The 27,674-nt window shown below is 39.5% G+C and overlaps 1 protein-coding gene, 2 long non-coding RNA genes and 1 pseudogene across 3 annotated transcripts; 2 read left to right on the plus strand and 2 right to left on the minus strand.

Annotated features, from left to right (window-relative positions):
• The first annotated feature begins 537 nt into the window (after positions 1-537).
• On the plus strand, positions 538-2,581 carry LOC145643433 (uncharacterized). Its single transcript, XR_014115839.1, has 3 exons — positions 538-639; positions 1,261-1,369; positions 2,409-2,581. It is a non-coding gene; the product is annotated as an uncharacterized LOC145643433 (long non-coding RNA).
• Positions 2,582-2,743: 162 nt separating this feature from the next.
• Positions 2,744-10,500, plus strand: LOC145660157 (uncharacterized). Its single transcript, XR_014126343.1, has 4 exons — positions 2,744-2,852; positions 2,997-3,068; positions 9,930-10,083; positions 10,351-10,500. It is a non-coding gene; the product is annotated as an uncharacterized LOC145660157 (long non-coding RNA).
• On the minus strand, positions 4,472-7,818 carry LOC145660155 (alpha-1-antitrypsin homolog; annotated as a pseudogene).
• Positions 10,501-17,954: 7,454 nt separating the features above from the next.
• Positions 17,955-26,595, minus strand: LOC118241855 (polymeric immunoglobulin receptor-like). Its single transcript, XM_081694673.1, has 7 exons — positions 26,574-26,595; positions 23,320-23,637; positions 22,093-22,395; positions 20,369-20,467; positions 19,985-20,089; positions 19,838-19,905; positions 17,955-18,673 (listed from the first exon to the last, which is right to left on the minus strand). Exons 1-7 carry the CDS (start codon positions 26,593-26,595, stop codon positions 18,566-18,568), a joined length of 1,023 nt encoding a protein of 340 aa, XP_081550799.1. The 3' UTR covers positions 17,955-18,565.
• Positions 26,596-27,674: the final 1,079 nt, after the last annotated feature.

A 27,674-nucleotide genomic window follows, 5' to 3' on the forward strand; every position in this document is an offset into this window, starting at 1 on the left:
TGTAGTGTGTGTGTAACTCAGTAAGAATGCAGGTGTGTGTTTATCTGCTCCTTGCTGCTGATGGTGAGTGTGACTTTCTCTCTACATCTGTAGATCATCAAATATCTACTCAGTAGCTACTTTATAAGAAACACTGAAAACATCTAGTAGGAGTCCAGTTAGAGACGACATGTCATATATTTCTGATAACGTATAAGAGGCACTCCATGTTATCTGAGCATATAAGGTAGAATTTGAACAATTACGATTTGCTTTTTAGAATGCCATCAGTCATAAAACCAAATCTTGAAATCAATGTATTATTGTGGTGCAGTTAAATCTCATGCATATCAGCTGCAGCGCTCAGGCTGCTGCCCTGTTCCTGCACTGATATACACACCAGACCGGAGAGCTTCACCTGCTATAAATACAACACAAACAGAAACACATGGGAAGTGATCTCCAGTGAGAGTAAACAGTACAGAAACAGAGTTCATACTTAGAACTGACCACACTTTTCTATTCTTGCAGAGGCTCCATATAAACCTGTAACTCTTACTCCAATGGACACATCAAGTCCAACAGTTTCAACTAAACCTACTACAACAATGACATCTCCAAATGGTTAGAAGTTATTAATTTCATCAACTACTACTGATGGTAAGATTAATTTATTTAATAATATTCTCCAATCAACACCATAAAATGATTCCCCACTAAATACTACTACTACTAACAATAATAATAGTAAGTGACATCAACAATTAATTCCTTAATGCAGGTCACTTCATATAGGATATATTTTGGGGCTAAAATCCTGCACTTTTAAAAAATATATTTAAAAAAAATAATAAACCATTTGAAGCGGTAATGAATGGAGCATTTAATTCTGTTTGTCTAGTTGCTCAATTTCATAATATAAGCATATATTATGCAAGAAAGTGTTTGCATAACTGCGTAGCCTTAGTACTGAAACACCCGAGTAAAGATAAGCCTTGTTTTGTTGAACATTGTATTGTGACCAATAAGGAATGATTACTAATTAATTAATATATAGTTTACATGTATAGGTTATATTTACTTTGTTTATTTAGATTTTTTAATCTGAGCCAGATAACAAAATGATAGCGTAAAGAGGGGGAAATGATTTTAAAATGTGATTTATAATATGAGACTATAATGTCATTTCAGCTGCACTTCTGTCATTGTTCTAAACAGTCACTGAACAGAATTTAGCGCTCCATTATGTCATAATGTGTGTCATTCTATTTCTGACCCCAGATCAGTTTATTGAGTGGATTTGCCGATGACGATCAATTTAGACAAAACATCAACAGAGACTACAAACAATTATTCGTGCGTAAGAGGTACTGAGAAACGAAAACAAAACGTAAGTAGAATTTAATTTTATCTACAAAGGCAGATACTAAATATTTGATAACGGAATCGTATTATAAACAAGTAGCCAATATGCGAATTTAAAATGAGAACTTACATTTTAATGATAGAGAACTTTGAGTTCATGGTCTTGTGTGAAACCACGACTATGTAGTCACACACACCTGCACCGGGTTATTCTCCTAATGTCTGTGTGTGTTTAAACCCCGGTTGGTGTGTGTATCCCTGTCGGTCTGTGTTCGCTAATGTTCACGTACGTGGTGCACTTTATGTTTGTAAGCTGTGTTCAATGCTGCACATGTTCATTTTGCCTGTTTGGTGTGAGCGCCACTGTGTTCGTTATTCGTGTTCGTCTAATAAACGTCTGTCTACGTCAAGGGAGTTTGTGGGACCTGCGGCACTCGGGCCGTCACAGCTGTTTAATTTAACGGACGGCACAAATATTTTAAAATGCGGCATAAGTGAGCAGAGAATGAACTAACTAAAAGGAAACGTTGATGAATAAAAGGGGAAGTAGATGAAAATATTCGCGTAACTGAACTCCATTAGATGAAATGTGTTGACTGAGACAAGGGAAAGTGACTTCTGTGCTTGTTTTAGAAAAGCCTCTGTAAGACCACGATTGTGGCCATTATGCACTGTCGGACAAGAGGCAAACTGTGATTCACATTTTTAACATTTGTAGAAGAAATTGAGCTAAGGTTGGCCATTTGTTCTGTTATATAACTATATAAAACAATAAAATCTATTAGCTTTGATTTCTCATTTCCATAGCGTTATGAAACTAGGCTACAAAAGTAATCCTCTGCACAAATGCATGTAAAATAAGCCTTGTTTTATAGAAAATTGTGTTGTAATCAAAGCCTAATTTTCAGTTCAAATTCAATTACTTCTTAGGAATAAATCTTTAATTTTTAAAAATTTATTTTTTTTAGTTGTCCAAAAACACATACAAACTGTTGACTTTTTAAAAGAAATAAAACGGCTTTATTATCGTTCAATACAATAGAGCTGTCTTCTGTCCTTTCTAGATGCCAAGGGACAACTTCATTACTAATATCATTACCAGAAGACACAAGAGTCATAGAGACCCTGCTACCATTGTTGGGTTTAAGCAGCATTACTTGGCCAATCTGGGAGAAAGTGTAAGTGTCTACATCATTTTATACTATAATTTTAATTATTTATATAGACTGTATCCACAGTTTTATTTATTGAGCCTTCACACTTTCCTGACTTGTACAGATAGTAGTCCAAAATATGCTGTCCAATAGTGAAGTTTCCACTGCCCAGGCGTGGTCAATGGATGATTCATTTCCTTTACAATTCATCACTGATTATTTCTCATTTCTCACCTAAGAAACAGGAGGACTGTAAGGAGGTTCGTACCATCCGGAGCAGAACTGCTGAACACTTTATGATCACAGAGTCGACGGAAGATATTTGCTCTTTAGACCATAGCGCCCATGTAGAAGGTGCAGATGTACTTTCTTGCATAAATCTAGCTTTCCATTAAGAACACACAGTAGGACATGATGTTTGTTCACTTTAAATATGTGCCTTTACTTTATTATGTAATTGCATTTGTATTGATTTTTGGGAAAAATAAACTTCTGTAGATGTAACAGAGGATCTGGGTGGAGTAGTGGAAACTATTACAGAGGCAGTCAAAGTGGAGAACACCCCAGCTGGTGAGTAGCATCAAAGCACCACATCAATAATCAGAGTTTACATATATCCACTCCATGGACACCAGTTTAAAAATTCTACTTTTATTTCAAATATAAAGGCTCAGAATGCAAGAAGTTGAAGAGAGTACGTATCTTCTTCAGACGAGCATGGCAGGCTATAAAAAGCACCTTGTCCTGTGCCAAGCGCTCCAACAAAATTAGCCCTACTCTTTAACTTTTCCCAGCTCTTTTTACCAATTTATTTTCTATTTCTTTTTTCCCTTTATTTTCCCCAACCTGTCTTTTCAGTTTCTGAAATAACATCTTTTGACTTTTTGATTTATTTTTGATTAATAACTTTACTTCATGCAAAGATATAGCCTGTTTGCATTCTGGACCTTTTAATCATATTTTTCATTCTAAGACCAGCCAGGTTATGATTCTAATTTGGCCAAATAAATCTTGAATGATTCAACTAACTTTAATAACATTTATAGATTATCACATATATGTACAGTTTCATGTCACTCAGCATTAAGAGAGAATTTCACACTCACGTTTAGTGAGAGGAAGTACAGTAAAGAGAAAACATAAACTGAGCATCTCAGCTTATGTAATTCCTTATCTCAATGGAAACACCATTGACCTCCCAGCACACACTGACAACTGTGTTCATGAGTAGGTGTTGAGTGTCTGATAGAGGGCTAGGGTGAGGTTTTAGGGCTAAATGGCCCTCCAAACTGAGGGATTCAGAGTCTCACTTCAAATTGTGCATTAGGAGAAATTTATCAGAATCCCTTGTGAATCATTGAAAAAATGGATGCAGAAGAAAGGGGTAGATTTCAACCACTAGCCTTTGTAACTCAGACTCAAGAGGCAAGATGACACTTGAAAACAAGGAGTAGGAGGAAAAATGAGAGGGGATTGGGCCTTGGCAAAAATCTAAGCACTAAATCTAAGAATAAAATGGTTTAAAACATATTACTTTTAATACGCATGGTTTTACCTAATCCTAGAGATATATAATAAAGTTAAGATATCTGTTACAGGACAAGGGGGTTTTCAGATCCAGTACAGACATTAAGTCATATAAGATCAAATAAATTTGAAAAAAGAACAAAAATGTTTACTCTATAATGCACCATCTTAAAAAAAATGAGATCCCCTCTAAAATCCTCAATGTCAGACCTAGCTACCATACATTGTACATTCTTTAAATGGAGAACAGCATTTTGAAGTCTGATTTCTGACTCAGTTACTGTTCAAATGGACAAACTACAACTGTATACATATTTTTACAAATATGGCCCATCCAGTTACTAGCTTAGATACAGCGTTAGTGTAATTCTTATTACTTTATTTGACACCAAATCAAAGGTGATAAATCTGATTTTGAACCCTGACAGACTCAGAGGGGCCTGGATGTTGCACCAACTGCTGTGATCAGATCATCATAGTGAATCAACATACAAGACAATGCACTGGGAAATAACTCAAAACTGATTTATAAATGAGTCACAGTACAGTTAGAGTTTGGAGCTTAATGTACGTCTGTCACATCGCTATGTCTGTTTTAGAATTACATAGTTCCATATGACTCAAATTTGTATGAAACACTGATATATATGATATATATATGACCAACATCCCTAATGTTGAACTGCCCCTGATTTGTGTGCTACAGACTGCCATGATTGGTTTGTCAAAACAAATGAAGACTCATTCAAATATCACTCAAAAACTTTATTTCCATTCAGATGCCTGGGTTTGTGTACATCTGTATTCACTGTGCCATCAGAAATAATCCAACAGTCTGTTACTTTTTCTCATATCTGGTGTAAGGGAACTGGACTAAGTCTGAAAGGAGCATTTAATTTTAAGTTTAATTATAGCTAAATGAAGTCCCTTCTATATGTAGCTCACTAAACTAGCACAACCTTTAGCCTTTCATTGCTCCGAGATAATACAGAGACGTGACTATATTTGTTGCTAATTGATATGAGAGAGAATTCAGTAGCACTCCCATCGAACTGCTGACTAGACTGTGTCGGAGATGTCTACACAGTGGGGTCGGTTATCTTTCCCATGAACAGGATACTCCTGATGTTCTTCGCCACAATGAAGACTAGGAACGGTCTGTTGACTTCTGTTTTGAAAGCAACGCTGACATGAGCATGATTTCAACAGTTGTGGCAGCTGCAGTCTGAGTGCCCTGCTCATCCACGCTGAGGATGGCCTTGTGCAGGGCCTGTGGGGAAGGACCAATCTGGGCAGTCATTGAATGACACTTTAAAGTATGTAAGCAGTAGATGCATTAACATCTGAACAGTCCTTGATGGACAGCAGTTGGAATTTGGCTGCGGCATCTCACCAGTGTGTTGACTGAATGTAAAATCATTGTGCAGTGTAAAGCGTCTTTGGGTACTGAGAAAGGCGCTGTATAAGTGTAACTTCACATCGTATCATATCAAGAGAGGCAAACCTAAAAATTCAATTTTTTATTTGAAGCTGAGAGTGCAGTCTAAATTCTACTGGATATTTAAGATGGGCAGTCTCTGCCAAGATCCCACCAAATTTCCCATAACAGAAGAGAATGATCACATTGATTTTTTGCCCCAAAGACCCCCCAAACGTCTACTGAGAAGGTTTTAAACAATATTTCCCAAACTTATAATGTGACACTCTAGACATGACAGCAAATCTCTTAAAGGGTTTACCACATACCTTGGAAACTGCCAATTTGGCGCCTTTACTGATTCCAGAGAAGTCTGCGCTGTCTGAGAATGCATCAACCATTCCCATCTCCTTCAGTGTGTCCCCAAGACAGGAGGAAGCAGACACTGAGAACTTTGGCATATACAAGTCCAAAGTGCTGGAGAACAGAGATGATCAGTCAGGAAAACACACTCTTACATGGAATAGCATAAGCAAAAAGATTTATTTAATACATTTTTGCCATTGGTGACCTTGTCAGGGAGTAAAGGTTTGTGGTAGTACTTAACATGTTTAAGTGAAATTCTATTTTTAAAAGCATGATACATTACGTTTTGTGGACTTTGTCCTTCCAGTACTTGAGGTGATCCTTGCTGATGTGTTTCTCCACCTTTTCCATTTTTCCCTGGTCAGGCAGGACGATCATCATGGAGGCGTTTCCATTATATGGCAGCATGATAACAGACGTAAAGTTGTAAAGTTGCCCTGGTCATAGTAGAAGTCATATTCACCATTTCTGTTCATCATATCCACAGACACTGTGGTGTTCTCATCCACATGAAAGTCACCTTTGCTGGTTTCCTCCACTTTAAAAGCCTCTTCCCATTTACCTGAGAGAATGAAATCCAAAACTGGTTACTGCAGTTCAAGTGAAATACATGAAAAATTATTTTAATCTCTAGTGGATTCTACTTGTCTACTCTTACCTTTGAAATGCATATAGTTGATGAGCATCATCACAGTGGCAGCATCCAGACTCTTGACCATATCAGTGATCATGTCCTTGGTCTTTTTGGCAATTAACTTGTTCATCTCCTGCACAGCGACTTCAGGTATGGAAAAGTCCACATTGAAGGCTTCACCTTTGTAGAAGTGCTAGATGTCTTTCAGAAACTTGTCATCAGGCTTGAAGCCTTTTTGTACAGCTGCAGCTCCTCCTATTTCCAACAGTAGGCCATCCTGGCTGTGGTCCAGCATGTGGAGAAGGTGCTCATAGCCGTCATTGACCTGATCAGCTGTGAGGGTACTGTAGTCCAGAGTGCTGAAGATTTGTGAGTGGGTATTGCCCTTGGGCCCCAGGGCCAGCATGGATACAACCATGGAGATACTCAGAGGAGAGAAGAACATATTCTTGCCCTGGGTGTCAGGATGGCTGGCCAGCTTCTTGTAGAGGGAGAAAGCAAAGTCTGCATTGTGGGGTGAGAGTTTGTGGCAGGGTTTGTCTTCTCCATCGTGGTGGGGGTGGGCTGCATCGTTGCCATGATGGAAATGTTGATGGTGATCTGCTGAATGGTCATGATCATGATCCTGGTCCTTGATGCCTACAGTCCAGTCCACTGACAGTATGAGGACAACCATCAAACAGCACTGGACATTCCCCTACATTTTAACACCTGTAGAATCATAGCACGGATTTAAAATGTAACACATACAGGCTCATTTAAGCACAACTATTACATTAGAAAATAGTCAATGCATGGATTTTCATAACAAAGAGAGGTGTATATGTCACAGCTTGTATGGTTACTTCTTCTGGGTCTAGTCTTTAATTCAGTTTTTACATTTTTAAAGATGTAATAGATCACTGTTGAAGTGTTTGTCATTTAGTTCAAACAAAATCTGAGGAAAACAATTATTTGTATCTCCAGAATATCAGTCATATTACAGTACATGTACTTACTATACCCGTCCTGTCAGCAGTAGACTGTTGGGATTCAGTTCATTCATTTTATACCCTGTTTGCTGTAATCTGAGGTCAGTCCTTTAAACATTAACCACTGAGGAGCTGTTTCAAATAGAGCAGGAACATTGCACGGCTTTCATCCTTTAATTAACATTACTGATGCCAAAACACTGTACTCTGGCCTCATTAGCTCTGTTATTGATTCCTGTGAGGTTATGTAAACTATGTGAGCTATGTAACCAATCTGAGTACATAAATGCTGTTCTATTTATCAGACATATTCTATATAATATTTGTCTTATTTTCATATTAGCTTTGAACTTGTACTTAGTACTTTCAGAGCTCTTTGTATTCTCAGTGCCACTGAACTCTCTGAGAACCTTCACATGGCTTGAACGATTCCTCGCCATCGCAGCAAGTTTTGAAAGCTTTTTGAAAGCGCACATTTGGCCACACAGCACGTTTCAGTCTCAGGTGTATGCATTTTTATTTTAGTTATTTACCTCATATTTCAATTTAAGCCTGTATCATTAGCTCTACTGTCATCATTTACCATCAGTATGAGCTGCAAACTCTGTTTCTGAGCCTTTATGTGGTTTAAATGCCCAGACCTACTGTAGTGTGAGCTGATGGTGTAACATTTATTTGCTTTTACAAAGAAAAAACGCATATAATTATATATTAAGACAAGATTTTCTCTTTTTATTAACTCCAAGCATCTTTCACTGCTTAATGCTGGTTATTGTTTTTCTTCTTGAATAAAGTGCATAGACCTTGCTGCATTTCTAGAATCATCCAAGGCAGATGCATGACGCACCAAACCCTCCACTGAGTCACCAATGTAAAGAGAAAGATCGAGACTCTACGGATCCACCTCGTTTGACACGAGGAATTCCTGATATACCCAACGTAACTTAGCGTGTAAATCACACATAAGGTTAGAGTGACAATAGTAAGACATCTTAAATGACATCACATTAATATCAATCCAAATGTCGTGGAAAGGGAGATATGTTTTACAAACGGTTGGTTGTCCACATGTATTTTTTTTACTGCATCTCCTCACATCCCTCCTCTAATCAAGCCCTTAATACAGTTCTGGATTTCAAAATATGACTAAACGTGCGTAACTCGTGGAAGGTGGAGGGCGAACACACGTGCGTAGTACCATCGTCTCTGACATGCGAGTGAGCGGAATCAAAAACAGGAGAAAAGAAACTATAGACAGAACAGTGAAAAGGAACAAGTTTAATAAACACCAGGAGAACACAATACAGGACAAAACCAAGGAACAAACAAAAGAAGAACAGGCTAATCAGGGTGAGGATGAACACTACGTAAATTAGGGAAATAAATATTTAAGGAAAGACAAACGGGAAAACAACGAAGCATAAAACTAAGACAAGCGGGGGAAGAAGAAACAAGGAAGGGGAGCAAACAGACCAGGCTACTTTAGCGAGACTAAAGATAAGAGACAAACACAGGTAACGGAACAAAAAGGAAAACCACACAACACTATCGTATATGAAAATGGTAAAGAAACCTAAACATAAATGAAGTAACGGGACAACACCTGACGCGAAAAGAGAACTAAGACAGGCGAATATGAATAGAGAAAGCAACGTAGACGAGAGAACAGTGAGAAAGCACAACAGACGAGGGAACAGAATAAAACAGAGAGAGAGAGAGAGAGAGAGAGAGAGAGAGAGAGAGAGATGTAAACAGACAATAGTGTGAAAACACGGAAGTGGTTAGGTTCTCCGGTCTGTGAGCATGACATGCCAACCCATTATGTTTTACTGCCCCTCAAAGAAATCAGATCTGGAGCTGTTGAAGTATATTGTTAATTTTATTCTAAAAGGAGAACAGCATTGTGCACGCAGTGAAGTTTGATTTTCAGTTCAATTCCAGCTCACATGGAATTAAACCCCTTATATGTTTTATTTAGCACATGATTCTATTGGTAAGGTTATGAAGCTTGTCCCTGCAGTGCCTGGCATGCCAGTATTACTGAGATTTCTTATGATCATGTTCTTAGCTAACCTACATACAAAGAGTCAAATGTTCAAATGTTGTGTCCAGTGTTCATTTGATCCTAAAGTTAGCTGAAGAGTATTTGTACTTTTTCTGCTATTCTAACTAGATCAGGCAAGCAGACTTAAGCTTGTGAGATTTTTTATTGACTTAGTAGATTTGGTTTGGCACAAGTTCAGGACATGAGCTGAATAAACTGTTTTGTGAACTCTGATAGAATAAGAGGTCTGAGAGTTGGCACCAAGTTCTGTGGAAAGTCCTTCATGATCAGCCAGCATACATGAAGAGCAAACAAACTGGAAGCTTGTGTCATTACATTTGTCCCCTTGACATTTCTGTTTTGTACATTTTCCAGTTCCACAGGATTCAGTGACACATGTGTATGAAATGATTGATTAAGAATTCGAGCAGGAATGCTAATGTTACATGTGACTCTAATTTACATATTACAGACCTCCCAGTGGAGCTGACGAGTGCCTGATGGAGCTGATGTCTACCTGGTGGAGTTAAATTCTGCCTGGTGGAGTTATGGTGTACCTGGTGAAGATGAGGTCTACCTGGTGGAGGTCCACTTGATGGAGATGAGGTGCACATTGTGGATTTGAGGTGTGCCTTAATACTATTTAATTGAAGCACACATACAGTGTCACAGCATGTTTATATTTCCCCCTAGGATAATGTAAGAGAAATTATAAACATTAACTTCCTTTCACCCACGTAACCTTTTAGTTAACTGTTGGAAAATCTACTTACATTGTAAAACAGTCCTTGATGACACTAAGCAATAAGTAGGAATCATTTTATTTTCCTTCCTGAAGGTACTAAGGAGATTAATCACAGTGTGAACTGTTTGTCTTTTTTTCTAATTCACAGCCACAATCCACAGGAACATTTCCCCAGGACAATTTTAGCTTCAACAGTTTTTTTGGGAAGGATCAATCTGGAATTCTCTTGATTTTTTTTAAGGTAACATTAGCTAATGTTACTCCCAGAGTGTCCTTTTTAGCAAGAGGAACCATATGAATAAAAATAATGATAACTCAGGATCAAGTTCAAGTTTGGTTTATTTGTCACATACATAGTCATACACAGTATAACTCGCAGTGAAATGGTTGAATGGATATGACATCATACACATCATAACTGATAATGTAACATCAGACTAATGACATCATCACATAATGTAAAGGCAACCTGGTGAATTTTATGTAGAATGTAACATATAGAATAAGAACTCTGAGTTGTGTTGATTGTGTAACATTGACTTAAACTTTTTGAGATGTTGAGAAAGACACCTTGAGAGGAATGTTAGCACTGAATATATGTTTAGCACACAATTTTAGTAAATCCAAACAAAGAGAAACTAAGTAAAAGCAAACAAAGAGCAAACAAAGAGAAACTAAGAATGGGCACAGAAGACAACGAAAGAAACTCAATGTAACAATAACTGTTGCAGCTCACTCACTCACGCCACAGTCCTAAAAACAGTGTGTGTAGGTATGACAGGCTTCGTTGAGGAGCAGTCAGATAGTTCTTCATGTAGTCAGTGATGTGTCACTCCTGCTGCAGGGACATCACACATACAGTAAGACAGTCACAGATCAGCACTAAACAGGATAGAGGAGGACAGCACACGACATACACACACGTACAACAGATGAGTGTGTGTGGGGGTACTCAAGGCAAATATACACATGCACTGCAGACCTGTGTGTGTGTGTGTGTGTGTGTGTGTGTGTGTGTGTGTGTGTGTAGACATATGTGTGGACATGTGTGACTGGGTGCACAAAGGATAATTCAGGTTGTATATTAACCAGAACAGGAAATGACAGCAAGAGTTCTCAACAGTCAGAGAATGATGTAGCACCATGTGTGTTTGGGGAAGTCTAAAAAGAACCACTAATGATAAAATGAAAAGAAGAAATAAGAGCTCTGGCCAAGTTCATTTGTTCCCAGTTCCTCTCTGCTGGGTGGACATTAGGGTCTGGTGGACTGAAGTGCTGCTGAGAGACTGCTGGAGTCAGTGTGTGTCCACAGTGGTAGTGGAGTTCTGGGTGTATAGTGGTCAGTGTGTGCTGTGAGGTCAGTGGTGCTGAGTTTGTGTCTTTTCTTCACTGTGCTTCAGCTGGGTACTGCTGACTCTCCAGGAGATCTGTGTACTCATATCACACCTGAATGAGGAGGATGAGGGAGACTACAGGTGTAATATTAATGGGGGTGAATACACAGACATGAAACTCACTGTTTCAGGTAAAATACATCAGATCAGACTTTAAAAAAAAACTCACCTGTATGTTGCTTTTTTAAGCATACATTAAGCATACATTTCACTCACTATGACAAAGGACAGAGCCGCTTAACTAAGAATGAGACCATCCTCACTGACAATGTGAGAATATCTGATAGATCACTGACTGATAAGGAAGAAAGAGGACATACCACACGACAACTTACAAAACCTCCCGCATCTCTCATTTCAAATGTCTTTGCCATCTCCACGTAGGACATTCTAAAGATCATCATGGAGTTGTACTTCTTAATCACATGATTATTATGATTACATAACAGTTTACTTGAAATGTGTGTCTATAATGATCTACTTTGGTACCTGGGTGTTCCACTGACTGCCCATCCACAGCTGGACATATGAATCCACATGCTCGTGTGGGAGGACCTGTTCTCTGTTTTGGTCACTATTCTCCAGTGACCAAAATCCAGACTAGACCAGTACCTTCAACCATGGCATCATATCAAAGACTTACTGGACCTCACAGCACAGAGACCCCAGATAAAGGTAAGAAGAAAAAATTCTGATATGTTTTGATATTGTGTGAAGATATTACAGAGAAATTAACTATCTACAGTTTTCAATTTTGTACACAAGCAGTTTTGAGCTTTACTGAGATTTTAATCAGATCTCTCTCTTTCCACTTATAGGTATAATAACCTTCAGCAGTTTTGTTTTAAACACTATGTCAGTATTATATTTCTGCGAGCTCCAGTCACAGTCTTCTCCCCAACATCCAGGGATCCAGGCAGCAGCTTGGGATGTCAGTGATAGGGAGCCCTCTGGAGTAGCCATGGCTAGAGGAATATCCCCTAGTGTTGGAGCAGCACACTTCACCTCGGGGCACACCTGTTCTGTGCTGTCCGATAGCTCAACCTTGAGCGAAGTCCTGTGAGTGTCAGTGTACTGTGGTGGTCGGTCATTCTGTGACAGCCGAGTACCACAGGGCAAAGAGCAGGACACACAGACCTCCCACAGACATTTATGAGACATGAACGATATGCAAAATGGCACTCACACACAATAAGCCGTGTCAACATGAGAAACATCTAACCTGACCACAAATAACGCAAATAATGACCGACAAATAACTACACACATACAGGAGTTTCAATACAAACATAAATGAAACACAAAATAAGGTGCAGGTGTGAAATAACAAGGGGTCGTGGTCACAAATAAGACACAAGTTACAAAAAACAATCAATAGTGAACTCCCATTGCACGCAGCGGGCTGTACCATGTGGTCAGTGGGAAGAAGCCTTTTTCCATGACATCACACAGACATCCACATTAGCACTAAGACTAGAACATAATAATAAGTAATCATAGTAATCAAACAATCAGAGAAAGTAATTAACACATGGGGACAGAGTCAGTGTTACTTTGAATAATCACTATTGGTGGTAACAGTACAGTGACATTTACAATAGTGTTATAGATAATTATGCCTTTGTAACATTATTAGTTATTGTATTTACTCACCCCTACCCATAATTAAGAGAACGGAGTCAAAATTTAGGAGCATCAACAGTTCTTATTAGTTCATGTGTAATTAAAATGTCAAAGCAAAACTTATTCAAATTAACATTCCAAATGTATTGCTGTGTGTATCTTGCGGACAGAAGTACGTCAGAGTTTCATCTGAATACACTTCCTCTCCACTATAAGTGTACTTGTGAAGTCATTCAGTAGACTGTATTGAAGAGTGTGTATGGTGTGTATCAGCAGTCCTGCTGTAGCTGTGTGTAGTGTGTGTGTAACTCAGTAAGAATGCAGGTGTGTGTTTATCTGCTCCTTGTGCTCCACACTGCTGATGGTGAGTGTTACCTTTTCTCTACAGGTGTTGTCATCCTCATACATTCATTGACACAAAGGTATTTATATCTGGGATCAGCAAAGAGCAATAGCTCATCACTTACCCCAGATTCGGTCTATCGACCAAGAAATTTTGCCTCTTTAGTTTAGAACAAAAGCAGTTAAATGCGAACGTTGTTAACAAACACTGGAGGTCTACAGCAACTCAAATATAGCCTTCGTAAATACATGCTCACAAACTTCTCTCAAGCCGGTCAAACCGCATCCAAGTGTTAATAAATGTCTCCCAGACTAGTGTGTCGTATAACTCACTGTGAACTAGACAAGTTAAGAAACACGTCACCGGGAAGCAACCTGGATGAGGTTTGAAGACATGTAGCTCGATATCTGACTTATTTACAAATCCTATTAGCTATCGTAGCTGTTGGCTTCCAGTGTTTGTTAGCAATGTTAGCAGCTTTTGTTCTAAACTAAAGGAGCAAAATATGGACTCCAAATATGTCTTGTCCACCCAGGTTAAGGGAGAATAAAGTAAATTTGTTGACTTTATTTGTTAAGTGGCACTGAAATCTGCGCTGTGGTTCGGTCCGGTAGAGAGTAACCGGTGCTAATTACTTGCTAATTGCTAATTAGTTACTTCAGACCAGCATAAGGTAGGAATTGTAGGAACATTACTAAGACTGACAAAATTAAGAAACAGAGTATTGTGACTCTAACTAGGAAAATTTCGGTCTATAAGTTTGTACTTTTATAAAACTTTAATATATATATCTATATATCTATATCTATATATATATATGTATATGTATATGTATATATGTGTATGTATGTAAAATGTGCTCACTTGTTTATTTCTGTTTGTGTTATTTATTCCTCACTTGTTCATTCTGTGTATGATGCAGTTCTTGTCTACTACCCACTTCTGTATCCAGCTGCCTTGTGGTTGATTTGTATATGTGGTACAGTATTTTACATGTGGTGTATGATGTATGTGTTTGGTGCTTCTGTGTGTTTTCCAAAGTGGGGAGTGGGTGTGGGTTTGGGGGAGAGACTACAGAGGATTCTGATCTCATGAGTGTTGACATACAAAATGTCACATGCTTTATGAAAAGCAAACACTTCATCCAAAACTATTTCCAAAATGATATTTTTGCATCAAGCATCTATACAAATATAAATGGGTTTTTCTGCATGGCAACTACACACTGATATGATAAATGGAAAACACTACTAGCTTGTGTTTTTTAAGTTTCCACTTTGCAGAGCACAGCATTCTGCTGTTAAGGTCTGTCATAGTACTCACACGTACATGTATTTTCACAAATATACAGACTATGTATGTATATTCAGTACATACACACCATAAAGTAAAACACAATTACAAGGGGAAAGTAACATTTTTTGCATGAACATTACTGCAACACACATGCTGTATATACTGTAATATATAGAAGATAACAAAATAGGCTTGTAATAATGAAACAAATTAGGGTGCATCTTGTCTCCTGCAAGGGTTTGGCTAAAAGATCTTATCAACATCACAGATGTCTGGTCAGGCAGTGAGGGAAGTACCACCTGGAGTGACATATCCACCCCTGACATGCTTCATCATCAATGTCACCACAAGCTTCCTCCATCACCTGGAGAAGGTGTATGTGTAGGTGGGGCTGGTGATCATGGACCTTCCACCTCCATGCTGAAAAGAACTCCTCAACAGGATTTAGGAAGTGGTGGAAGGTGAAGCACAACACATCATGGGTGTTCAGTGTGTACCAGAGCAGCCTGGCAGAAACTTGTTATTGCAGACAACAACAAACCTGGACTGCTCTGGTCCAGTCCCCTGGTGATGGGGAATGAGTGTGTTGTGTAGTGTATGGAGGAAGGTGATGACGTGGGCAGTTGTAGGGACCAAGAGTGACATAATGATGAATGACATCATTCTGGCTAATGGCTGCACACATTGTGACATCACTCATGTGCTGCTCAGGGACACTGACTATAGTGTAGTGACTTAGATTAGGCTGGACCCCTGCTCAGCTTTTCTGAAAGACAACACATGCTTAACTATGTGATCAACCAAAGTAGCCCAGATCTCATCTGTGATGGTTGCTCTTCCTCATCCTCTCCCTCCAGTATTGGCCTCCATTTATATCCGACAAAGATATCAAGCCACGTTGGTGGCCCGAGTGCTGATGAGTGCAGAGCAGGACGTGCAGACCCCCTCGTCTGTGAAAGACGTTTATTAACATAAAACATGGGACAACAACAGTGGCACTCTCATACAGCGGGTGAAATAAGTATTGAACACGTCACCAATTTTCTAAGTAAATATATTTCTAAAGGTGCTATTGACATGAAATTCTCACCAGATGTCGGTAACAACCCATCCAATCCACACATGCAACGAAATCAAACCATAGATGTCCATAAATTATGTGTAATAATGAGAAGTGACACAGGGAAAAAGTATGGAACACATGAAGAAAGAGAGGTGCAAAAAGCCATGGAAAGTCATGACACCAGCTGAAATCTATCAGTAATTAGAAAGCAATCCTGCCAATTAGTGCAAATTAAATTAGATAGTTCAATTGATGGCCTATAAAAAGGTGTCTCATTAGCAAGGTGCCACACAAGAAACATCTCCTGATGGGTAAAAGCAGGGAGCTCTCTCAAGACCTTTGCAACCTTCTTGTTACAAAACATACTGATGGCATTGGTTACAGAAGAATTTCTAAACTACTGAAGTTTCCAGTGAACACTGTTGGGGCCATAATCCGGAAGTGTAAAGAACATCATTTCACCATAAACCGGCCACGACCAGGTGCTCCCCGCAAGATTTTAGACAGAGGAGTGAAAAGAATTATTAGAAGAGTTGTTCAAGAGCCAAGGTCCACCTGTGGAGAGCTACAGAAAGACCTGGAATCAGCAGGTTCAATTGTTTCAAAGAAAAAAAGTAATGCACTCAATCCCCATGGCCTGTATGCATGCTCACCACCCAAGTCTCCATTGCTGAAGAAAAAGCATGTTGAAGCACATTTAAAGTTCGCTCAATAACATTTAGACAAGCCTGTGAAATACTGCGAGAATATAGTCTGGTCAGATGAGACCAAAATTGAACTCTTTGGATGCCGTAATACACACGATGTTTGGAGGCCAAAAGGCACCATACCAACAGTGAGGTTTGGAGGTGGGAACATCATGGTGTGGGGCTGTTTTTCAGCATATGGCACTGGCACGCTTCATATAATTGAAGGAAGAATGAATGGACAAATGTACCGAGACATTCTTGATAAAAAAATCTGCAGCCATTTAGATGAAAGGAGGGTGGACATTTCAGCAAGACAATGATCCCAAAGACACAGCCAAGGAAACTCTCAATTGGTTTCAGAGAAAGAAAATAAAGCTGGTAGAATGGCCCAGCCAATCACCTGACCTGAATCTAATTGAAAATCTATAGAAGGAACTAAAGCTCAGAGTTCATAGAAGGAGTTTGGATTTGAAGAGTGTTTGTGTGGAAGAATGGGCCAAAATGACACCTGAGCAATGCATGCGGCTAGTTTCTCCATACAGGTGTCTTGAAGCTGTCATCACCAACAAAGGCTTTTGTACGAAGTATTAAATAAATTTCAATAAGCATGTTCCATACTTTTTCCCTGTGTCATTTCTCATTATTACACAATTTATGGACATCTATGGTTTGATTTCTTTGCATGTGTGGATTGGATGGGTTGTTACCAACATCTGGTGAGAATTTCATGTCAATAGCACCTTTAGAAATATATTTACTTAGAAAATTGGTGACGTGTTCAATACTTATTTCACCCGCTGTATGTCATATAATGCCGTAGCAAGCCAACTGCCTCAGCTACAACAGCAAAATAAATTCACTTTGCAGAACCTTTTCAACACAGCTCTACTGCCCTAAGCAACCACCTGCTATGTTCTACGTATGAACCCTTTCACACCAAGCACTGGACCAGAGTCACCTGTTTGGGATAAAAGATGATTTTCACATTTGGTGTTTTTTCTTGAGTCTGAGTGAGTCTGTTTCCATGTCACTGATCTGGTTTCACATTGTGTACAATTCTGCAGAACCATCTGCTCTACTTTGGTGTTCAACCCTCCTGATCAAGCTTGTCTGTCCAATGCATTGGTGAATTTGTACACCAATAATGTGTACATGTGAACCATACCACAGCTCAGTTAGAATGGTTTCCAGTTTAAGGTCCTAAAGACAAAGAAACAGACAGTGGCATCCAACTGCTGTCAGTGAACTGCACTCTACACACATTCTGCTGTCAAACTGCACCACACACACACGATGTACTTAATGAACAGTAGGTGTAAACAGAAACCACAACTCTTTCCTGCTTTGGCTCTTTATTTCTGAAACAACAATAGATTCTCACAGTGCAAGTGACGCATACAGAAAACGGTTGGCATTTGACTCTAAAATGACCTGCTTAATAACAAAAAAATGTGCTACTATTTAAAGATTAAATATACAAAAATGCTTCGAGATACAGAAAATGCAGAAAAGACAATCTGCTGACAAAAATCCATAATGTAACAATAAAACAAATAGTTTTTGCAAATGTACAGAACAAAAACGGTACTTGCTTGTAGGAGTCACAATTTTAGTTGTAGATTTAGCGGTTAGCCTCCTTTCCCAAGCAGAAGATGAACCCAAAAGGAATAAAACCCACGTACTCTGGTTCTTGGAGTGGCTACACTGTAATGTTATCAGTCTTAGTCCTGCCCCTGTTACTGTTAGTCCTCCACCTACAATTCCTAACTTATGCCAGTCAGAAACCACACCTGAAGTAACTAATTAGCAGTTAATTAGTAAAATACAGCAAATTATACAAAGTCAGCACTGAAACCAAGACAGAAGAACATAACAGTTAATTGGCTAGATACCATACAATAAAAGTCCCTGTGTGTGTGTGTGTGTGTGTGTGTGTGTGTGTGTGTTCAGGTTTGTTAATTTAGTTTGATCCTGGCATATTCTGTATTATCTCCATTATCCATTGCTCTGGGTGCTGGTCTGGTGGTGTTAATTTGGGCTACAGTAGAATACATTACATCATCCTGCAGAAAATATCACAATTACAAAATATTAACACACATACAGACTAATGCACACCCTGTTGAGTGGATTAATACAAGTGTTAATATAATAAATGTATTGTATTGCAGAGGTGTTAATGGGTGTTAATTGTAATATACATTTAATCCATAACTGCGCATGTAAATCTAATTCATGGCAGCACGTGTGTAATCTGTTTATACATTCACAAACATTTAAACACTCACCGGCCACTTTTATAAAGACACAGAAATCACCTGCAGTCTGTAATTTAATATGTGCACATATCTTGCAGGTGTGCACCACTGTTTACTGGGTGACCACTGGAGCACTGCTGAATGGATCCTACCTGAATGGTGGACCACTCTAAACAAAGAAGTGTCTCTGCAGTGGTAGTGTCTTTAGAGCATGTATGAGTGTGTAACAAGAAAAGCAGTGTGTCTGAAGTTTATACACAAGCCTGTGGAACTGTACACAGGTATATAACGCAGCTAGAAGATAACTGGATGTAGTGTAAAGGTGATCCTATTAAAGTAGCTGAGCAGAGTAACCATATACATACATCATCTGCCCTTTTTAATACAAATGATAAATGTGTGTTGATCAATTTTTCTTTAGTTAATGAGTGCTTACTGAAGAGAGCTTGAAAACTAGTCTGACCAAAATGAATTTTTCCAGTACACAAAAGATGCCCAGATGACATACTGCTATGGCCAAATAATCCAGTACGTGACCAGGCATGTCTCCATGGTGTACAGCATCTCATCATGCAACGGTGGCCGTAAATCACAAGTGGGTAGAACTTCATACGTTCAAGTGACCCCTTAGTATGGTTTGCGTTTTAGTACACACTGGATATTATGCATCATATTACTACAGGGAACAGTAAACATTATACGGTATATAATGAGTCCAGTACGCAGCATAAGTATGTAGTAAACTATTTTGTATATGGCCCAAATGTTTCTTGCCTCATGTCGGTGTTACATGAAGGGATTGGCTGGCAATTACATTATTTCGATCTTAACGTTGTAGTCATGTACAGAATGTCAGAACAATCATGCAGAAACAGTCACATTCACTGATCCAAGCTTTGACACTGTAGAACAGATCTGTGCACTGAATCAGAGTTCACTGATATTATAACATGGATGTGTGACACTCACCTGTGTCTGCTGATCTCTCCTCTGTCCTGTTTGTCCCTCTCTGCTCACCGTCTGTTCACGTCTCTGAACTACAAAATTAACTCAGTGTGAGATGGATGTGGATATGTATGTATTTATGTGTGTGTGTGTGTGTGTGTGTATGTGTACCTCTGTATCTCCAGCAGATGACTCCTCCTAATCCCATCAACAGCAGTAAAACCCCCACACCAGCTAATATGACATGACGTGTGTACAGTGGAGAAGTGTGAGCACCTGCATGTGGGAATGTGGGAAGCATTTATATTAAATTTAAATGTATTAATTGTCATTTTAAATATTATATTGTATGAATGTTTAACAAGCATTCAAAGCATATTCTTATTGACACACAAGCAAATAGAAAAGAACATGAATGGGTCTGTAATACGTCTCTACAGGCTCAGTTTGAAGTTACAGAGTCAGGCATTATACTTCATTGAGAGTTTACATTAAATGACACATTAAATAACTTTTATTCTCAGAAACATCACAGATTTAAAGAAACAATTTAACCATTTGGAGACGTCATTGTAGTAGTAGGTTTAGTTGAAGCTGTTGGACTTGTTGTGTCAGTGTCCACTGGAGGAGGATTTACAGGTTTATATGGAGCCTCTGCAAGAATAGAAAAGTGTGATCAGTTATAAGTAATGAGGGTTCAGGACTGTTATGTATTTAACAAGTTTAGATTTTGTACTACAGAACTGATGTATGTACAGTTTGGCCAAACAGACGTGTTCAGTTCTCTGTGTGTCAGTGGTGGTGATACGTTGGCTACGTCTGAAGCTGCAGGGCTCTGTAGGTGCAGTGTGTCCTTTAGTCGTTTTCTGAGAGTGAATGAATTAGGGGCTCCTGGGTCGGGTCTCTCTCTCTCTCTCTCTCTCTCTCTCTCTCTCTCTCGCTCTCTCTCTCTCTCTCAGTTCATTTCAGTTCAGTAAGCTTTATTGGCATGACCATATACAACTATAGTATTGCCAAAGCGGTATTACAACATGAACATTACACAACATTACAACCTTTGCAATTATGGAAATTAAGAATTCTGTTATAAAAGAACTTGAAGAGAAACTGTAATTGGTCTGAAATAATAATAATTAGAAGAAGTAAAAGTGAAAAGAAAGGAAAATAAATAAATAATAAGGATGGAAAATAATAAATACTTAATAATAACAAATAGTTAATAATAATAAATAGTTAATAATGATAAATAGCTAGGTAACTTTTATAAACTGGGTAATATAGTCTCTGTGTGTGTGTGTGTGTGTGTATGTTTGGGTGGGTTAATCACTGTCCCTCATCTTATGGCAGGCAGATATGTATCACCCAGCTAAAGTGCTGCTTTCCTTCTTTTTGCCCAGTAGGATGGGCAGTTTGTCAGTGTTAGACAGACACTTAAAGTTGGGGTGGACCGTCTCAGATTTTTTTTGCTGACAGAGTCTCTGTTCTCTGGGCAGCCATAACATTTATATCGGCTGGTCTGGACGGCCAGGCTGTGTTCTCTGCTTTGTGCTTGTGTTTGTGTTCCAGTGGGTGATGTAGTTTAGTTTGTGAAGTGTAATAATTTGGTTTGGTCTGATTGTTTGTACTTCAGACTGGTCCTGATGTGTTAGTGTTAGTGTGTGTTAATGAACTCAGTGTCAGCACCAGCTGTGAGAGGAGATGCTTCTCTGCTCTTATTTTCTTTTTCTTTCTATCTCTCCCTCCCTCCTTCTCTCTCCCCCTCCCCCTCCTCCTTCTCTCTCTCTCACCCTCCTTCCTTCGCTCTCCATTTCTCCCTTTCTCTCTCTCTCTCTCTCTTTCTGGGAGTGAATTAATTAAGGTTTCCTGGGTCGAGTCTCTTCCTCTCTCCCTCCTTTCCTCCCTCCCTCTTTCTATCCTCCTCTCTCTCTCTCCCTTTCTTTCTCTCCTCCCCTCTCTCTCTCCCTCTTTCTCTTTCTCCCCCTCTCTCTAGAGCAAATGAGAACAGTAGTAACTAAATAAGGAAACTAAACAAGTCGTGTGTAATATGGGTATATAACTGACTAGAACCTAAACAGGACAGAAGACAAGAGTCATTAACTACAGCCATGAAATACAAATACAAACAGAAGATGTAACTAGAAACAGGCAGAAGTAGAACTGCAGATCCTGCTGCTGGATAGATTTTTTGTTTTATGTAGTACAGTAGTTATTGGTACAGACCAGTCGCTATATGCAGTCAACAACATTTCATACATTAAATATACAAGAGGTTGGTTTACCTGTTACTTGGAGTTGGACCTCTATAAGATAATCACTGCTGATGATACACCTGTACCGTCCCCCGTCCTCTTTAGTCAGACCAGATATGAATAGAGAGAAATTTCCTGGAGCAGCAACCAGCTTAATTCTATCAGTGTAACGGTTTGTCTGGTCAGTTGGGTAGATGACATTAGATTCTTCTATAAAACTCCATCTGATAGCCTTTGGCTTGGCCAGCAGTTCAGTGCAGTAACAGGGCAGCAGGACAGACCCTCCCACGTATCCACTCAGCACTGTGTGAGTCTTCACAACATCCTTACAGACTAGAGAGAGCAGAAACACTGACATGTTACACTACTGTTATGAAATAACCTGTACAACCAGTGACATTCATCTGTGAACCATCATATGAAGACAAAACAAATCCATCTATCAGATATTTAACATCAAAAAGATGTTCTGATATTCTGTAACTTACAGAGTTTAGGCAATAGTTTATGCTCCATCACATTTGATAAATATGAATGGATGAGAAAAATCTTGTATTTGTAGAGTCAGTGGTTCTAGCCCATCTGGTTTAATACAAAGTTAGTGTTAACCATCCTCCAACTCCAGTCATGATCAGTGTCTGACCACTGAACCACTGCTGGCTGGATATCTTTCACTGTCAGAACACTCTCAACCTCCCAGTAGCACTGAATCCAGTAACACTGCTGTACCTGAACCACTCATACCAGTACAATACCCACTACCAAGCCTCCAATACTGTAGTGGGACTGACATGTGCAGAATGGTTCATTATCCACATATACTGGGATATCTGTGGTCAGAAACTGACCAGTGATATCCTGCGTGCAGGGTGACACACAAACTGTGTAAGACACCAGGCGGACACAGTCTATAATTATACCTACACATTCACTTATTAGAGGTACTGAAAGTGTTCAGTGAGGGCAGGTGAAATGTATGTTAGTTGTGTTTAACTCTTCTAGACTGGTGACAGAGGGTGTCTGGTGACTAATATCTGAGGATAATGTGGTCCACATGTTAAATACATAAATATGTAATGGTGTTTCTCTATTTTTAAATGTCCTGTTTTTGAATTTTAGTAAAATGTGATGTATGTTTGTGGTGAATGTATTTATACATTTATATGTATGTTTGAAAAGCGAAGTTCATGATGGAGATCCACCAGGTGAAATCTACTTGTGAAATTTTAATTTATGTGTTTCTGAATAATATTTTACCTGAAACATAAAGTTTGATGTCTTTGTGTTTATTCCCTTTAGTTTGACACCTGTAGTCTCCCTCATCCTCTTCAGTCAGGTGTGATATGAGTAGAGAGAGATTTCCTGGAGAGTGAGCAGTACCCAGCTGAACTCTGTTTCTGTACTGTTCACTCTCACTGGAGATCACATCCCATGTGTCTCTGCTTGTGTTGCGTTTCTTCCAGGTGAAACTCTCAGGTTTGGCGTGTGGGTCAGTACAGGAGCAGGGCAGCAGTACTGAGTCTCCTGTGTATGCAGTGATGTAGTCTGTCTTCTGATTCTCTGCCAAACTGCAGCCTGCAGAAACACACGAGATAAAGGCCTTCACTATTAAACATGGCTGCACATGTACATGTAAAATGGCTGTTATTACATATGAAATAATTAATTATCATTATATATCACATACTCCATTATTATTATATATGGCATACTTAACTATTATATATGACATACTTAATTGCTGCAGGTCCAGTCACCTGATGGTACTGATGGTACCAGCCAACTGATGATGGTACTGGAAATCACTAAGAGATTTCCCAATATATGTTGGTATGATGGATGCATGACCATCAAGTTATAAGATGTAAATGTCTGACTATACTGATTATAGATTGTCTCTCTCCCTCCCCTCCCTCTCTTGGCCTCCCTCCATCCATCCCTCCCTCCCTCTACCTCGTTCCCTCTCTCCCTCCCCCCTTCTCCATCTCTCTCCCTCCCTCCCTGCTCCCTCCATTCCTCGCCCACTCACTCTCTCCCTCTCTCCCTCATTCCCTCTCTCACTCCCTTGCTCACTCAATCTCTCTCCCTTGTTCCCTCTCTGCCTCCCTCCCTGCCTCTCTCTCCCTCGTTCCCTCTCTCCCTCCCCTCCTTCCCTCCATCTCTCTCTCTCACTCCCTCTCTGCCTCCCTCCCTCCCTCCCTCCCTGCTCCCGCCCTCCCTCCATCTCTCTCCCTCCCTCGCTCCCGCTCCCTCCATCCCTCCCTCGCTCCCTCTATCCCCCTCTCCCTCGTTCCCTCTCCCCCTCCCTCCCTGCTTCCTCCCTCTCTGCCTACCTCACTCCCGCTCCCTCCATCCCTCTCTCAATCACTCTCTCTCTCCCTTGTTCCCTCCCTCCCTCTCACTCACTCTTCCTCTCCACTCCCTCCCTCCATCCCCATCCCTCCCTCACTTTTCCTCTCCACTCCCTCCCTCTCCACTCCCTCCCTCCTTCCTTCTCTCCCTCTCCCCTCCCGCTAAAGTTATTACCACTAAAGTTACTATGACCACTAAAGTTACTATTACCACTAAAGTTACTAATAACATGTGACTAATCTTGTTTGAAGCTTCAAACATCACAGATACACAGGATGAGCTTGAGACTGCTTCATAAGTTTGGCACTGTCCTATAACTTGGAAGCTTTATCATTTTACTAAAAAATTGGAAATGTACAAATTATTTGAAGCCAAAGCCAAAGCCAAAGGAGAGTAAATGTTTCATAACGTCACCCTGTTGTCTGAAAGTATAGTTTTGTACTACGTTTTCACATAAAAAGGGAAACAATGATTTTAAACAAATTATTGCAGAATTGAATTACTAAACATCATTACTGATCATCATTTTTTTAATGAAATATGAAGGCGGTAGAGTGTTGTATTGTGCAGTTTTGAATCTATGGCTGCTATAATATCTGAACACCACCAGATGTCGCTGTTTTGTCACCAGCTTTCAATGCTCCAATGCTTCGAATCCTTTAGCAGTACAATAAGGAAGAATCTCAAACGCTTCACAGGACTTCGTCTGCACAGCATTACCAAAAAGGAAGTAAAAACACATCTGCAGATAAAAACACACCTGCATTCCACAACACACTACATACAGCTACAGCAGTAACGCTGCTACACATCTTATACACTCTACAAAACTACAGTGTACTGAACACTCTGAAAACTGCAGCCCAGACTACAGTCTGTCTGTGGGAATCACCACACAACTATGACCTGGAACTCTACAACTCTCTCAGTAGAACTCTACAGAAATTCACCACCCACTAATAACCACAGTAGAGGGGAAGTGTGTTCAAGTGCAAAATAAATTATTCCTCCACTTCTTTCTCTCTCACATACAGACTAAATCTAACAGTGAAACAGTGTCTTTCTAGTGTCATAACTTCCTCCTGAGCTGCCCAATGTTCAGTCCCCATCCTCAGTAAAGTGATCCTGCAGTAAGAAGTAGTGCTACACAGTGATCCCCCTCAGCACTGTTTGGTCACCTCATTTCACTCCTGCACATAAAGTGATCAAAGGACCAAACTGAATGTGTAGCTTAGCAGATATTAGATCAGACAGGAAGAGCTCTAGACTACATGCTGATCAAAATAAACATTGATCATTTAATCAGGTAAACGTGAGGATGGTCTGATAACATTCTTATTATTCATAAAGTACAGGTGAATGCAGCAGTCTATGATCATGTTGTAGTTTTCATACTATTAAGAAAAACTACTTAAGAGAAGCTGTGAAATCCACCCACTGACACAGAACCACTGAAGGAGTCACCAAAGTAAAGACCACTTTGGATGTAGACAGTACAATGTCATCACAACCCAACAGTTATCACAGGAAGTAGAAACATTTTCTCTCCTTTTCTCTGTTACTTTGTTCTTTTTGTTGTTAAAGCTGTCAAAAGCTGTTTAACAACTGTTTGCTAAATGCTGAATATCTGTAAAGTAACTAATTGAGGCTGTAGGCTTGTGTGCACTGCAGTGTCACAACAACAACAACAACAACAAATAAAAACTGTAAAAAGACAACCTCCCCACCCCCCAAAAAAAGTACAAATACTAATAAATAAATGTATAAATATAAGAACTGAGAACAGCAATAGAGAGTGGGTTTCCTTGCCTAGTACCTCTATGCACATTTTGTGATGGTACTACATTAGTACTGACTGTGGCCTTAGGTGTGGTTTTAAAGATTTTATGCAATGTGAGGAGAAAAACTTCCAGTTTTCTTTATTGAAGGCCTTCTCTGCATAGCAGTTTCTAATATGTGGAGTGAGGTGTAACATATTTGTCACGGTTGGCCGGGCAGCCAGAGGGAGGGACACACCCACTCCTGCTAGGGATCACACTAAACACCTGCCTCATTCCCAGTCTCCTGCCTACTAATCACCTTCACCTGTTCCTTGTTCATTCTCTCTATTTAAACTCACAGGTCAAGAGAGAGTGCAGCACATTAGTGGCCCATCGGACTGCTCACGCCCAACGTGTACATCGCTACAAGGACTATTGGAACAGAGTAGTGTTTGTCGTTAGTAGCGGTATCGTCACATATTGACAATGGAAAATAAAGAGCACTTTGGAGCAACCTTGCCTCTCGCTCCCTCTGAACTGCCACCGTCACAGTATTAGGTTAAGTAGTCTACCCTGTTAATGGCTGAGTGTCTCCTTTGATGAAACCAGTTTGATCAGAGTGTATCAGTGATGGACTAATATGTTCTAATCTAATGGCTAATGCTTTGCAAATTTTTTTATCCATTGTTTGTTTCCAAGAGATGATATAGTTTTACTTAGAGATGGGGTTTGTACTTAGAGATGTAGATTTAATTAAAAGGACCAAATAAGGACGGACTTTAGTAAAACGTGTTCAGAGTTGTAGACCAGTACCACAGACCAAACATCTTTCACCTCCAAGGCAGCCTGACTGCTGTCCAAGGTGCTGAAACTGTACCCTTCAGCCAGGTTCAGAACCTGTGCTGTACACAGCTGCCCTGTATATGGCTGCCCAGTGGGACCCAGACAGGAGCCGCTGGTGCTTCCTCAGCTGTAGCTGTAGCCACTCACCTTCCCATCAAACCAAATACACCAAAAGGTCTTTGGAGGGCGTATATCCTACATTTTTCCTTTATTTTATAGTTTGCTTTGTTGTCCTCTTACAATGTTTTTGTGGCTTTATCTTCCAAAAAGAGTCATAATTCAGTTTTACACAACCATTTTCCAACCTCTCTTTATCCCTTGGAATTAAACAGGCAGTTTCTGTTGCTGTGCCTTTAAGATGTAAGATAAATGAGCTCTGTTCTGATTGGCTGCCCTGTATTGTGCTTCATTTAAAAAGCACTAAGAGCTGAAATATGTCTGAAAACTGCAATGTAGGTGTTAGGGGTTAAACTGCTGTAGGCCAAAGAGGCAGAGATAAGTAAATGAGCTGGTTCTCATGACATCAGAGAAACAGTGATTTCAAAACAGGTTATTTTTACAGATTATATTCTATATATAGACTGTAAGGAATTGGAGAGTAAACAATGTGTTTTAAAAATGTAACAATATTTACATATTACTTAAAAATTATTTATT

This window comes from Electrophorus electricus, chromosome 2 (genome assembly GCF_041902795.1).
Source record: "Electrophorus electricus isolate QZ-2024a chromosome 2, ASM4190279v1, whole genome shotgun sequence".
Classification (NCBI taxonomy): Eukaryota; Metazoa; Chordata; class Actinopteri; order Gymnotiformes; family Gymnotidae; genus Electrophorus; species Electrophorus electricus.

Bases quoted from the DNA above. Each gene is read 5' to 3' on its own strand.
- LOC118241855 (XM_081694673.1), bottom strand. From the start codon at position 26,595: ATGTACACGTTGGGCGTGAGCA. The intron at 20,090-20,368 runs GTTAAATTGTTT...TCCCACATGCAG, and splicing joins TACAATGACGTCTCCAAATG to GTGCTCACACTTCTCCACTG. The intron at 19,906-19,984 runs GTACACATACAC...TTAATTTTGTAG, and splicing joins CATCTGCTGGAGATACAGAG to TTCAGAGACGTGAACAGACG.